At 37.9% G+C, this 15,099-nt stretch overlaps 1 protein-coding gene across 4 annotated transcripts; it reads left to right on the forward strand.

The window, feature by feature from the left end:
- Nucleotides 1–6,341: 6,341 nt before the first annotated feature.
- Nucleotides 6,342–14,962, forward strand: fsta (follistatin a). Of its 4 annotated transcripts, none has more exons than XM_032578794.1 (6): nucleotides 6,342–6,552; nucleotides 7,674–7,871; nucleotides 8,040–8,258; nucleotides 9,941–10,165; nucleotides 11,542–11,772; nucleotides 13,829–14,962. In XM_032578794.1, the coding sequence occupies exons 1-6, from the start codon at nucleotides 6,459–6,461 to the stop codon at nucleotides 13,915–13,917; spliced, it is 1,056 nt and encodes a 351-aa protein (XP_032434685.1). In that variant the 5' UTR covers nucleotides 6,342–6,458; the 3' UTR covers nucleotides 13,918–14,962. The 4 variants fall into 4 exon arrangements, with proteins under 4 accessions (XP_032434685.1, XP_032434686.1, XP_032434687.1 ...); XM_032578795.1 differs by having other exon boundaries at nucleotides 6,343–6,552; nucleotides 7,674–7,865; XM_032578796.1 differs by having other exon boundaries at nucleotides 6,343–6,552; nucleotides 11,939–14,960.
- The last annotated feature ends 137 nt before the right edge of the window (nucleotides 14,963–15,099 follow it).

The raw sequence follows: 15,099 nt of genomic DNA on the forward strand, positions 1-15,099 counted from the left end.
TTTCACAATTACTCATGTGGCGCAGTGTTGTGAAACAGCTGTTAGATTCTATGTATAGGTGTACAGGGAGCGATGTGGAAATACTTGGTGAAATGAGATACAGCAAAAGATTTTGAACACGTTTGTGAGTTCATCCTTCGGGGACTTTCTTTAGATGACTGGCAGCTACAGGGCCAAACAATTGGCTCCCCCACCACAGTGGGATGATTACTGCTGAATTGTTGCAATGTGAATAAATCAGAGATGATATCACTGCATATTTTTTTAACTGCTGTGCTGAATTTGTTTTTACCTAAGTTTTATCCATGTCTTTTTCTTACTTATTCTAAGGCTTGTAAGATGAAGATTGTGTTCAGTAAATAGGGAGATAACTTACAATTAACAGAGAAATGGGAGGGTGTTTGCTTCTGTAACTTCACAGTTTTATCTTATTTCAGATGATGGTGGTTACTCTCTGTTACAAACGAAGGAGACTGGGTATCACAGTGACAGTTGAATGAAGCAGAGGATGGATGTACAAGTCAACATCTGCAGTAATGTTGGCAAAACTCTTGCAGGTCAAGGTTAGGAAAGATCTGAGCTAAATTGAAAAGCTTCTGATTTTCTAGTCCATCACCTACAGTCAAGAGGCATGGATCATGACTGAAGAAATGAGATCCTACAATTGAGCAGCTGAAATGAACTCTCTCCATGAAGTAGCCAGGGTTACAAAATGTGTCATCTAGAGGAGCTTCAGAGTAGAACTGACTTCTACTCCTTGATGGAGAAAGGAGTCAGTTAAGATGGTTTGAGCTTCTGAACACGATGTCTCCTTTCGGAGAGAACATGTAGTCCTTTTTTTAAAATCTGGGAATACCTTAGGGGCCCCCAGAATGAGCTTGAGTGTCACTTGGTTTCCATCAGGAACTTCTTATCCATGTGGACTGATGATTGAAAAGCATAGCATGATGTTTTGGATTTCCTCTGTTTTCTTAACATTTAGTTTATAAACCTTCCTATCAACTTTTCAAATTTGTCTAAGTTAGCATTTTTCCATGGTTTTTAAGGTCTTTTCCACTCATTTTCCCCTCTAAGGTGGTTGCACCTAACCATGACAGCTTACCTTGCAGTTTGTTTATGAATTGAGGAAAGTGGACAAGACAGACTACCACAGCAGAACAGTAAATGAAAGACATGTCTGACATACACAGGGAGGGAAAAAATCCACTCAAGACCTAATACAGAATCAGAACAATACAGAACCACTCAATGGATCACCTACCAATTTTCAGTGGATCCTCAGTCTTTAGTTTTAATAGTTATTCAGCACCTAATAGCTGTGTGGGAATCCCCAATTTGGTTCTAAAGTACCGTGTGAAGCCGCTATCTTGCAGATTCTTTATATATTTCTAAGAATAAATTGGAATAATTTTGCAATTTATTGTGATAAATGCAATTAGGCATTTTTCAATCACCATTCCATAGTTTTTATGTAGTGTACCTTCTATCTGAGGAGTGGCAGCCCTGGTACTCCATTTGCTTAGATGGTGTTCATCATCTCAGCACTACAACTAGCACTAAAACCGCAACAACTAGAAAGTGTTTAAAGCGGAGGTCAGACAGTCAGGGGTCTCTGACAGTCTGGGGTCCAACAAAAAAAAACTAAAATCATAAACATATTTCAGCAATTTAATATGCTGTTGCCTTATATAGACCTTACATTATCCAGGTTTGGGAATTGTCACCTGATGTGGACCTAAATAAACATTGCAGCATTAATCAAGTTGCACATTTATGATGGACACCTGCACCTGCAGCAGAGTAAAAATGTGTTCAGATTACAGAAAGTATTTCAAACGCTTAACCATTCCAAAGTCTCTTGTCTCATCAGTCATTTGTGCCACAAACACAGGCACACAAAATATACTCCAAGGATTTGAGCTGATCTAGAGCTTTTCTGATGATAATGGCATTTCAAATGGCTTTTGAGCAAATCTGTCTGTCACAAATGGTCACACATCCACATACTGACATGTGGTACTGGGTCCAGATGACTGCTCTTGCACAATCAGGTTGTTGGGGCACTGAAGAAAAGAACTTTTTAAACATAGTTTGAATTCAATGTAATGCAAAGCAAATGCCATTTCAAAAGAGAAACAGGTCTAATTCATATCCAGTCATATAAAATCATATCCAGTCATATTTTAGTTCAGATCAGTCCAATTTATTTTAACTCAATACAGTACAATCCAGTCATGAAGTCTCAGGCAAGAGGTCACAGAGGATAAACTGCCTCCTCTTTTGTTTGCGCATACTTTGTTTGCTGTGTTGGAGAAAGAATTGACAGGAGTTGGAGTCAACTCAGTAACGACCAATCATGACTCACTCTTACTAGTTCTTACACATTCTGCAGTGATGTGAAAAATTATCCCCCTTAATGACTTTTTTTTTCTTTTTTTGAGGCGGCGGGATTCACTAAAATCTTTAGACCATGTAAATTTAACTGTCAGCTAAAGTTCTCCTGAGTAAATACAAAATGTAGTTTTTATGTGATTTTAAATTTTAATAGATGGAGAAAAAAACATTAAAAAATTATTTTCTCTTCAAGAAATTATTAATTGTATTTAATTACATATTTTGTCCTTTAAGGTATAAATAAGTTTTATGTAATGTTGAAATCTGATTGATAATCAGAAACATTGATCTCTAATAAGGTAGCAAAAACAAAACAAATTTCTGAGGGAGCAAGAGCTTTTCTCACAGCCATGTATATGCAAACAAAAGTTTTTATTTAAAAATTTCTGATTAGATGTTTTTGACATTGATTGCTGATAAAATATTTCAATGTATAATTAAAGAAGCGTGGTACACAAAAGCAAGTCTGCATTGGTTGCCATGATTGACTTAATTTTCATGAATATATTTTATATTAAAGTTGAAATGTTCAGTCTTAGGACTAATTTGGTAAAATTAATATTTATCCGACAATACTGTGGTCACTCTGAAAACAAGATTCACTTCTTCTTCAAGCCAGATGAGTCTGATCAGGAGTCTAGTCTGAAAACTTGTGGTAAATACATAAAATCTTGGATTAAAATTCTTTGTTTCTCTTTACTTTTTGAAACTGAAATTATTCTCCAGGCCCCCAAAATATTCTATGAGTCAATCACCAAGCTTTGTTCACCTTATTCATTCAGTACTCCAGGTAAATTATGTGCAAAACTTCTAGACCTGCATTCTTTCACAGGACAAATATGGATAAAAATATCTGGTAATATAAACTGTTACACCTAAAACGATATAAAGTAATTTGAGCTTCCCTTTTTACTTTGAGAGACTGTGATAATGTCCTGGGGAAATGGTCTTGGATTTTCTGTCCCAGCATATTAACTCAGTTCAATTCAGTTAATTCATATAGCGCCAATTTTCAACAAATACCACCTCAAGATGTTTAAATTAAAAAAAAAAGTTCTATCCAGTCATACAGACAGCCTGCATTTAAAATGAAACCTAGTTGTCAAAGAATGAAGTTCAGTTTATGATTCAAATTGGTGAAGAAAGGTTTCTATCATTGCAAACCCAGTGGACTCCATTGAGTCATTTACTTGCAGCATTGTCTCCTCCTGGAACTGCATGTTGTGACAGTGAACAATTGTTTGCATTAAGTTGATGACTTTGCACCAATTTCTCATGTTAAGTATGCATCTGGCTACAGTTAAAAAAGAAAACTTGGGAAAGAACTTCCATCAGAAGTCTAAAAGAATCCTTATGAACTCATGATTTCTTCAATCCAAAATCAAGCTGGAGAGCTCTAAGCAAAATGTCATTTCTTTCAGCAGAAGACATTTCTTCTCCTGTTATTGGTTTAGTCAAACCAAAATTTGGGATAAATGAATTTCCTGTAGTGAAAAGATCAAACACACATTGTTTTTGTGGTCATTTCCACTCTAAATTCTTAGTCTACGCTTCTTATGATTCTTTGTTGGAAACCATGAAAACTGAATCCCAATACACCTTATGTAAATGTTCAGCAGACACCTGCTGAGGCTTACAGGTTAAGATTGGTTAATATAACAAAAATCAGTCAAAGGGACCTCAAGGTTCGGCAGTGGCATTAGATGCTGTGGTAAAGCTACCAAAAGTGTGTAGGCTGTCTGCTTTATTGTTGGTGGTTTTGCTTTATGGTTTACTGTCGGTCTAACTTTTGGAAAGACAGCAGAGTTTAATTGTAGTAAAGTGGCTTCTTTTTATGCCTTATGATATGAAACAATCCATGTTTTCAAAGTAACTGGTTATATTTGATCCTCAATTCTGTTTTTGTCTAGTTTTATCATCACAAACTTAATCCCATGTCCCTCTGATGCACCAGTATTTGTCCCATCTTCTTCTACAAATTGATGAATCTCTATAAAACTACTTTCCTTCACCTGCTCAGTATCTCTGACACTAGGTGCATCTTCATCTAAATCTAACATGAAGACTTGTTTGTTGAAATTTAGATATTAGGTGTCCAAAGAGTTCAAGTTGATTCAGAATAGTGTGGTGACACTATCAAAAAGGGGTCATATGTCTCTTTTATCACCATCATTACATCATTAAATTCAAAGCCCTAAATATGTTGTCACTATCTAACCTGCATGATATACAGTATTTGTTGCTAATCACCAAACATCATATTCTGCTCTCAAGGTGGAGGTCTGTTTGACATCCTCCTTATTAAATTTCAGGCAGCTTTTACTTTCCGGCTCCCTCTGGAGTGGAATCAGCTTCCTCTTTTGATGTGGGACACTTACACAAGTCAATACTCTCCCAATGGAAAGAACTTTTATTCATTCTCCTTATGTATTTTACTGAATGGTTTCCTGTACACTTTTAAAACCCTCTGATTTTATTGGCTTTTTACCACTTTGCTATGTTTTCTTTCATTTCATGGTTTCTATTTTCTCCTAATTGCAAAGTGATCTTTTCATGATAACTGACTCATATCTTTGTCTAGCTGTCCTTGAGTTGTACTTTTGTTTGAAATTTGCGATGTTGCTTAAATGTAATAGATCCTAACTTAATTTATTTAAGCTGATTAAATCGAAAAACTGAACGAAATGAATTCGCTGGATTCTCTGCACATTTATTTAAAAATGAGCAAATAAAAGCAGTTGAAAAGGTGAGCAGGTGAAACAAACTAATACTTGAAGAATTAAAGAAGTTGAAGCATGTTTCATAATCTGTACGCATCACTTCTGCATGTGCAGTCTCGCGTTTTAATAGTTTTGTTGCATTTGCATGAATATTTCTTTAAATAAAAGACACTTCCGAGATATTGTAGCGTTGATGAAGAGAAAGATCACACCGTCCTCTGCCTGGCTGCTGGGTATACAAACGGATAATGAACTCCCCGGTGTCTGGTTCTCGCTGCCAAACGCTTTGCTCTATACACAGGAAAGCTGTGACCAGAATTCCGCTGAAGAGGTCGCGCAAGGACTTTCTGAAGGAGTTCAGCGTGTGTGAGCCCGTGTGATTGGAGACCTCTGTGTGCGTGTGTATGTGAGTTTCATTCAATGAAATGCAACACCCCTGTTCTCCTCCGTCTGATGCCTTCGGAAACAGGTTTGATTGTATTTAAAAGCTTGACCCGGGAGAGAAACCCAAACAACTGTCTGATCTAATATTAGCAGTGCGGCTGGCTGCAGACTACTATGAGTTCTATTATTGTCCGAGGCTCGGATGTGCTCCTGAAGGCAACGCACACCAACAGATTTGCACTTTTGTCCCCACAGCTGATGGAAAGAAATATCAGTTTTCACCAAGTGGTGCATTTAATATTATGACGGTAGAATGACCGGATATATCTGCTGGCTGTCGGTCTGTTTCATTGTGCAGTAATAAAGGCCGTTCATTTATTTATTTATTTATTTATTATTATTATTATTATTATTATTATTATTATTATTATTATTATTATTATTATTATTATTATTATTATTACCTTAATAATAAATGCATACAACATGTAAAATAAAATATATTTTTGGAAAATATTCAATTTACCAAAAGATTATTATTAATAACTAAAAATGCATAAGGTGACCCAAATATTATCCCATCAAAATTCCTATCCATATCTGCTGCCACATTTTTCAGCTAGCATAATTTTCCTAGCAAATCTGCTTCAATGATCCCAGGCAGTTCCGTTTTTCCAACACACATTTCCGTGTTCTTCGGTGATCACAGGAAGAGAAAGTTTGTGTGTTACCTGATTGGGATTGAAAGAACTTTGGTAAGAAGAAAAAAAAAAGAAAAAATCTCCCCACCCCCACAGAAGAGGAGACCGCCCACCAGAGACAGTCAACCCGAGACCCCTTATAGATTTAAAAAGAGAGGCTGCATTCTCAGACTGACACTTATTCAACACTGCCACCTTAAGCAGATTACTTTTGCGCTCGCCTGTGTCAAATACGTGCTTCACTTTGCCTACATCCATTATGTTTGGGATGCTCCAGCACCACCTTCACCCCGGTGTTCTTTTCTTCTTCTTCTTATGGCTATGCCATCTCATGGAAGATCAAAAAGTTCAAGGTAAGCTCTTTTTATTTCCTTTTCTGTTTCTTTTTTCTCTTTAAACTTTGCTGTCATGCGCAAAAACGCGCGGGTGTCGGGTTATTGAAAACTTTTCATAGAGTTCTCGTTTCCCCCTGTATTATTGAAACTTATTCTGCAGGCGTTGCGTGCATTCGGCATATATAAAACAGGTGTTATAGTGTGGGACACTTCAAAGTGAGAAATTGCAAGTTTTGCAGCCCTTTCCGCGCGCACAGACGCAGGCGTCTGTGCCAAATTTATCCAAAGACAATTTAAAGACGATTTTTCGTGAACAGTTTGAACTTCATTGTGTTTTTCTCTATTATACAGCAAACTTCTTCCTATTCGGTCTGAGTTAATGGGTGAGGTATTTATTTAGATTTTTTTTTTTTTCGCACACACCCTTCCAGCTTTGTGCGCCAAATCGCAAATTTAGATTTTGGACTGTGACAAAAGCAAGAACAGGGCGGACTTTTCTGTCATTTGCGGGGTTTATGTTTCAAATCAATCGAGTAGAAATCTGTACTTAATATAAGAAACCTCCAGACACACAATGTCATGCGTGTCTGTGTCGCTTTAAGCGTTCAACTTGTGCCTGGATAAATTATTTTCCTGTGCCACTAACCAATTTAGGATTTTTAAAAATCCTATAAATTGCATTTATCTGTGTTTTGTCAATGAGCGTGTCAATGTCTGGCGGATATGCATGTCTGGGTTAAAGTAGAATGCGGTGTGTTCAGTCTTGTTGCAGCCTATATACCTAAAGACTGTGGTTTTCGCCGTCTAGACGCTCCAGTTTCTGTCCGGTGGTAACAAGGAGACTCCGGGAATAAAAGAAACCCCCTACCACCCCCTCAAAAGAATATTCTCACTTTTTTGAGGTTCGTGGCTGCATTGTAAGGGCTGTCAGTCACAGTTGGAATAGGCAAGTGTTAACTGACTAGCAAGAAAGAGGGGAAAAAGAAAAAATCAGACAAAATACCGCCGGGAGGGCGAAAGAGGAGGGAGGGCGCGTCTCGGATAATGCGGTCTGCGTGTGTGTGTGTCTGGTGCGTCTGGGTCAGTGGTTAGACACTCAACGTGCGATATTCCAGTTAATAATGAATTGTCCTTTGCAGCTGGAAACTGCTGGCTGCAGCAGGGGAAGAACGGGAGGTGCCAGGTGCTGTACATGCCTGGGATGACCCGAGAGGAGTGCTGTCGGAGCGGGAGACTGGGGACGTCCTGGACCGAGGAGGACGTCCCCAACAGCACGCTCTTTAGGTGGATGATCTTCAATGGCGGAGCTCCTAATTGCATACCGTGCAAAGGTGGAGGTGCACTCATTTTCCTTTGTTTTTCCTCATAATAAGCATAAAATGCACGCAGACGATCTGATTGGCGCGTGCCAGCGTGCGTAAATTATAGCAGTCGAAATATTTCAAGCTTACAGCTAAGATCCTCTTCAGAATCTAATAAAAACTTTTTTCTCCTTTTTTTTTTAGAAAGCTGCGAAAATGTCGACTGCGGACCCGGTAAAAGGTGCAAGATGAACAGGAAAGGTAAGCCGCGCTGCGTCTGCGCTCCAGACTGCTCCAACATCACCTGGAAAGGTCCGGTGTGCGGCTCAGACGGCAAGACCTACAAAGATGAATGCGGACTCCTGAAGGCGAAATGCAAAGGCCAGCCTGACCTGGACGTGCAGTACCAAGGAAAATGCAAGAGTAAGTCAAACATATGTGATTCTAAGTCACATTTAAAAATGACTTAACTCAGCCTCACCACTAAGGGGGAGCCTGCCGGGACTGAATTTGATAACTTCCCGCCAAGCCAGATAGTCTACAATGTAAATTATTAATAGAATTTCGATGGGAGAGAACGCAGTTCAATCATTGGCAACATTTATTTACTAAAAAAATATATATATATTTATGCCCATGTAATTGTTATGGGCATAGTAGCGTGCCAATTTGAAATATTAAAATAAATAAGTAATAGCTTTTTTACTTATATACAGTATGATAACAGCTTAATAAAACTTATGCTGTTCTGCATGGTTTTGGTCTGACTTTCCAAAATTATCAGGGCTCCCATATGTTCACCCCTTTTGAAAAGTTTTTGGAGGTGCTGGCATGACCAAGGCATAACCAAACTAAGCCACCGCTACAGGACGTGCCAGGCCAGCAGGGGGCGTCCAAAAGAGTTGAATTTTACTCTTCTGCTGACCATAGCTCTCATAAGTGAATGTTTTGTCTCAGTTTTATATGGAACTAGCCTAAATATTCGGAGGTTGAAGTTAAGGACAGACTGTCTTAATTCTTAAGTTTTCAAACCAATTAATTTAAATTACATGCAAACATAATTAACACATTACTTTGTGCTTTATTATTTCGATTAAGAATTTATTTGTAATTTATTCTAACAATTTGATCATTTGTGGTGCCTGCGTCTGAGCTGGGGTCGTTCCCACGCACGCTGTCAGTAGCTGACAGTTTGGTGCTTGTCTTTTCTTCTGTTCTGGGGATGGCAATCTCTGCTTTGCAGCTAAGTATTTACATATCGTGTCAACAATCTGACACATAAAGATAGACAAGCAGCAAACACAGATTCACTATGACAACCCTCTCTGATAGATTGACCAAAACACTTCAAAAGTAAATTTAGTAGGATGTGGTGAGTTTGGATTAAATAAATAAATGACTTGAAATTGAAATATTGACCAATTAAATTATTTTTAAAAACTTTGTTTCATTGAAAAGTCTTGTAGTAGCACAATGAACCTCACTGTGGCAGGAAAAATCTGCTAATCAACCACTTGGGAAATGGACAGTAAGCAGAAATATTTAGTTGCAATACAATAAACACTAATAAATATGTAATCCTTATATAGAGAAGCTTTCATAATCACTCATAAATGGGAACATGTGACCTTTGTGACCCTCATATTATAATTAAATCAGTCATTTTCCATATTATTATCTGAAAACTTTATATACTCTATTCCCACTGACTGTGGTTCTGATATCTCTGAGAACTAGAAGCGACCTCCTCATGGTAGATATTACTTAGTAAAATCATATGCTGTCTTTTCTTATGGACTAAATACAGTTTATGTAAGCAAACAATTCAAACTAAGTGAAGGATTTTAATGCAAAGACCTATTTTTCATATCAGGAAATTTATTGTTTTGCTGAAACAGCTTAAACTTTGCTAAATCGTTGCTTTAATATTGTTGCTAAAACTTGTTAACGTATTTGCTTGGTGCAGCAGCGGTGGCTGTTGGGTTCCTAAATCAGACTTTGCTTCAGACCCTGTACAACCTTTGTTCAGTCCTGTCTGAAAGACATGACCGCTGTCTCTCCTCTTCATCTCCTGTAACATCTTTCCCCTTTCTTTGTGACGGCAGAAACCTGCCTCGGTGTCCTGTGCCCGGGAACCACCACCTGCGTCGTGGACCAGACTAACAACGCATACTGTGTGACGTGTAATCGGATTTGCCCCGACGTGGCGTCGTCTCAGCACTACCTGTGTGGGAACGACGGGATCACCTACGCCAGCGCCTGTCACTTGAGAAAGGCCACCTGTCTCTTGGGCAGGTCGATCGGTGTGGCATATGACGGAAAATGCATCAGTAAGTGTGCAACCGGAGACGTGAGAGCGTGAGATTTAACACCCTTGCTGCGCCTCCACAGTCTCTGACTTTGAACATGCTTTCAGTGCATTATTCTCTTCCAACTGCGTATTTTCACTGCCAACATTCCAGTTGGGAGGGGGTTAGACAGAGGGAAGGGGGGCAGAGGGGGTGTTTGGTAGTTGCTTGTGTTTGCTCAACAAATGATAGACATCTTATTATTTCCTGATGTTGGCAACTCTATCTCATAAGGGAGAGAGAGGAGGAGAGGGGAGGAAGGAAGAGTGCTGGGGGCCATGAAGACATACTTCAAGATTTTAACCAAATCATTTCCTATCCAGATAGCAGTCAGTCTAAGTCTTGTACTCTGAAAATGTTCATTTGAAGCAATTTTCTGTTCCCTTCATAACTATTTACCCTATAAGGTTGGATTGTATTTCTATTTCATTCATAGTAAACCAAGAAAAGCTGCTGATTTTTCTAATCCAGCTTGAGAACTATTCAGAGTAAACTGTCTATTTAAAGACTGCCACTTTGTCAGTAATCCATCCCACTACACTCTATAAATGTTATTTTATCAGCATTTATTTTAATAAGGCGAGGACAATCAATTGACCAGTTATTTGGATGTCTTGATTGGCTCTGATTGCTGATTGGTCAAATATCACAGAATTTTGAAATGTTAATTTCCTGTTTGATTGAAAACTGTAACTTCCGCTTGGGAACATTTCATTCGGTTCTTTGTGTTAAAAGAAAATAAAATCTTCACAAAAATTTGAATTGGTCAAATTAGATTTGTTTGAGATCAGCAGGTCAGACCTTGCTGATCTTAAGCAAGGTGTGACCCAGGACTGATCTTTCTATCTCTTTTTCTTTTTCTTTATCAATCTTGACAATTTGTGTCCAAAACACTCTCACGGTGTATCATGTATGTCATATTTATTTTTTTAGTCTGTCTCTGTTTCTTTTCTATTCTTTCCCTTTCTATCTTTCTTTTGTCTTTCTTTGTTTTCCTTTCTCTTTTGTCAATCACCACTGGCTCCACCTACCCTCACTACCTACATGGAACAATAGTATTGTGCAACTTCTGAGACTGTGCTATGCCACTTGTTTTTGTGTTTTCCTCAGGGTTATTGGTGACCCTCATTTGACCTCCCCTATGATAATTTTCTGATAGTGCCCTTGGGCCTCTCACTTCTAGCAACCCAGAAATTCATGACAAAATCATAATAAAACCTCTAAAATTCTGCTGTGGCTTTTGATTTCATTTTGAACTCACTCACCCTTCAATATTTTCAATAGTCCCCTTCTGACCATGCATTACAAAATTTTTTGGAGGTCGCCCCAATTGCTGATTTCCTCTTCTCTCTGTCCAGAGGCCAAGTCATGTGAGGACATCGAGTGCAGTGCAGGGAAGAAGTGTCTGTGGGACGCTCGGATGAGCCGGGGTCGCTGCTCGCTCTGCAACGAGTCCTGTCCGGAGAGCAGGACGGACGAGTCGGTGTGCGCCAGCGACAACACCACATATCCCAGCGAATGTGCCATGAAGCAGGCTGCTTGTTCTATGGGGGTGTTGCTGGAAGTCAAGCACACAGGATCTTGCAACTGTAAGTAAGAAAACAAAAAGTGAAATATGAAACAAGAGAAATAAAACTCCTCCTCCCCCCACCCCATCCAAGCAAGAGACAATGTTCCCTGTTTGTTTTTCCAAAACAAATACCCTCTCCTGAAAGTGTCCCTTCATCCCAACTCTTCCCATGTTTCCCTCACCAGCTACATCACTCCAGCTATAGGAAGCAGAAAGGACTTGGAAATGGAAGAACTTGCATGACTTTTGTTTTTGTCGCTGATTTTTTTGTTCTTGTGTTCTTGATTTTTTTTTTCTCACATTTTTTAAGTATTTTTTGGAAAGCAAGTTAAGAGAAAAGTGACTGAACGATTTAATCCTATGTAAGTTGTCGCTAAAAGCCTGGGAGGAAAGATAGTCTTATCAAATAAGCTCAAACACTAGAAGAGACCTAGTTTGCTTGCTGTGGCGCAACCCCAGAGCTGGCCCAAGGCGTAAGGGAACTGAGTTGCTGCTGAGGACATCCAGGCCAGCAGGAGGCTCTCAAGAGAGTCTCAGTTTGCTTTGATGTTTGAACTTTGGATCTGGGACTGAAATAACACCCAATTTAACTATGTTCCAGCTACAAGTTTAAAAACCAGTTAAAGTTGCTAATTGTTGTATTAACAGGGTAGCAAAGGAAGAGCATAACGCTGCCCAGTTTAATATTGTAAAGTGCTGTAACTTGATTCAATTTTAACCTTAATGATGATGTCATTTAAAAGACCATTACTTTCGCTTTCAAATGCATTTGTTTTGACATATAATATATTGCATAAATATACCTCATATTTGAGGTGACATGTCTGTCAGTGGGTAATGGTCTTAGCTGTAAATGGGCTCCCAACTCACATTCTGCATTGGGCTCCTAAAACCTTTGGCCAGCTCTGGAATATCCTGAAACTTAAACCTAGTTAGAGTCGTAGTCATGCTAGTCGCCTGCAGAAGCAGGAAGCCTTAAATTTCATGCAGTATCTCATCTTAGAGATCACATTACTACAGCTTGTAAATTCCATGCTCGCACTGCTTGATTCTTAGAAACCTTTTTTCTTTATGATGTTTTTCTTTTTATTGCTTTTGACTGTAATCAATCAAACGCCCTAGAAATATTAGCTCACAACAAGCAAACGGTGATTGTAACATTGGTGTTGCATAAAAAAGAACCTTAAAGAAGATCATTTGGACACTCAGAAACCTGAAATATCTAACATACATTCCAGTTTCCGAATATTTGGGAATGTTCTTTTTTTCTTCTTAGTTTCTTTCACCTGAAAAAATCACTTAAGTCGTATTTAAAGTATGTATTGGACTGGTGACCAACTTTATGATCACCTTGTGAGCTAATTACAAATGTGATTTGTTACTGTAAACAGGAGAAGCTGTTTTTTTAGCTGGCTTTTACTGTCTGCACTGTTGTAATTAAAGAAAATGTATCAGATATTTTACATCCACTTTAAGATAATGAGGGACCCTTCTTTTTTTTGTATTGTCGTTCTTGCGCTTGCTTGCGTGCTTTTTTTTTTTTTTTTCAAAAATGTAAATCTATGTATAAAAGCAGAAGAAAATACCTCAGAACTGTGTTAATTACATTTAATGCGTTGGCCACAGCCCTGGACGTTTGCACCCTGACCTTCCATCTTAATCAGAAAAAAAACTAAGCAAATTGGAGAGCATGGAGAGCAGAAGAACACATTTTTTTGGCATTATATGTGTTTTTGCTTTTCAAGATTCTGCCAAAAACAGAACAGAGCTACTGGAACATCATCCCCAGTGTCCTTATATCTGTATATCCCTCCTTGTGATTCCCCTTTCAACCTTTTTTACCCCGTTCTGTGGCACTGACGTGCTTGATTATATAAATGGACATTGTATAATTGGTGATTCTTGCAGCCAAGTAACACAGACTCTTTTCATAAAAGTGACCATTTAAACAACAACTAACAAACATAAAAAAAGTGTAAGACATTTTGTTGTGAACCTTTTTGACATTCACTGATATATTCTGCGCTGTTGTGGTCCGTATTCATACAACAGCTACCATGTATTCTCCCATTTAGCCATTTCAGAAGACCAGGAGGAGGATGAGGAAGATGGGGACTCAGACTACAAGGCCTATGTCCATTTATCTTCTCTACTGGATGGATAAGCTCCCATCAGCATAGAGGGGGGAACTTTTCTTAGGACAAGGAATCATGTCCATACTGTACATTATGTGTATGCTTATTTATTTTTTAATGAAAAAAGGAAGTATACATATAGTTCAGTCTGCTAGATGTTTATTTATACTGTTTTTGTGTTTTATAATTTATACATTTACATTGTCCGGCTTTCACTTATCATCATATATTCCCCCCGTTTTTGTTGTTGTTATTTTACTTCCTTTTTTACCATGAAGAATTATATCTGTCCAAAGAAAAACAGTGTTATTTATTTGTCATTTTACCATGTAAGTATAAGTCATCTACAAGCTGTAAATTGCATTCCCTGAGCTGTAAAAAACCTGCTTGTTTCTGTCAAATCTCTATCACAGATGTTTATGTCACACATACGTAAATGCATGTTTAGGCTGTGTGTTTATTTATTGGGTATATATATCAATCATTTTATGTACATAGTTGTTTTTTTTTGCTTGTTTAGAGCTATCATAACTGACCAAAGGGGTTCTCTCACTGGTTTGAGCATTGCAAATGGTGCAGGAATGAAATGGAAAAGAAAAAAGAGAGCCAATTGTGTTTCTTTTCTCATACTTAGAATATTTTCATTGTGGTTTCAGTCCTTTAGATGTCTTTTTAAAACCTGAAAACATGATTCCACAGCATTTTTGTAGTCTCACAACTCTGATGCATAGTCAAGATTTTGGACAATACTTGATCATTTTGGAAACAATGTGCCATTAACATTTGTGAACTGTCTTCTTGCCAACGTGCTCCGTATTGCTCTCACAGAGTGACAGTAGGATTACTTCTCTGCAGTACTCTACTTTGTACCAGACTGCTTTACCTTGTTTATTTTTCCGTTTTTCCCCTCTGACTGCATTTTTTTTTATTTTCAAACATCACTAGAGAAATACAAAATTCTGTTATGAATATATAGTTTTGTATTTTTATGTAAATGTCATATGTACATACAAAGTTTGATGGTATTTGTACAGATATGAGGAGTGAAACAATAAAATCTTTTCCTTATAACTTTTTCTGAGTTTGTTGTATTTTTCTATAAAACCAACAACTAATAGTTTAATTTCTAGAAGGTTAACTTAAATATTTTTGTTAGAATTTGCATAACGATATGAAAGGAATACTTCTTGCTCTGTTTTTTATTTAACAAA

Source organism: Xiphophorus hellerii, chromosome 12 (assembly GCF_003331165.1).
Source record: "Xiphophorus hellerii strain 12219 chromosome 12, Xiphophorus_hellerii-4.1, whole genome shotgun sequence".
Lineage (NCBI taxonomy): Eukaryota > Metazoa > Chordata > Actinopteri > Cyprinodontiformes > Poeciliidae > Xiphophorus > Xiphophorus hellerii.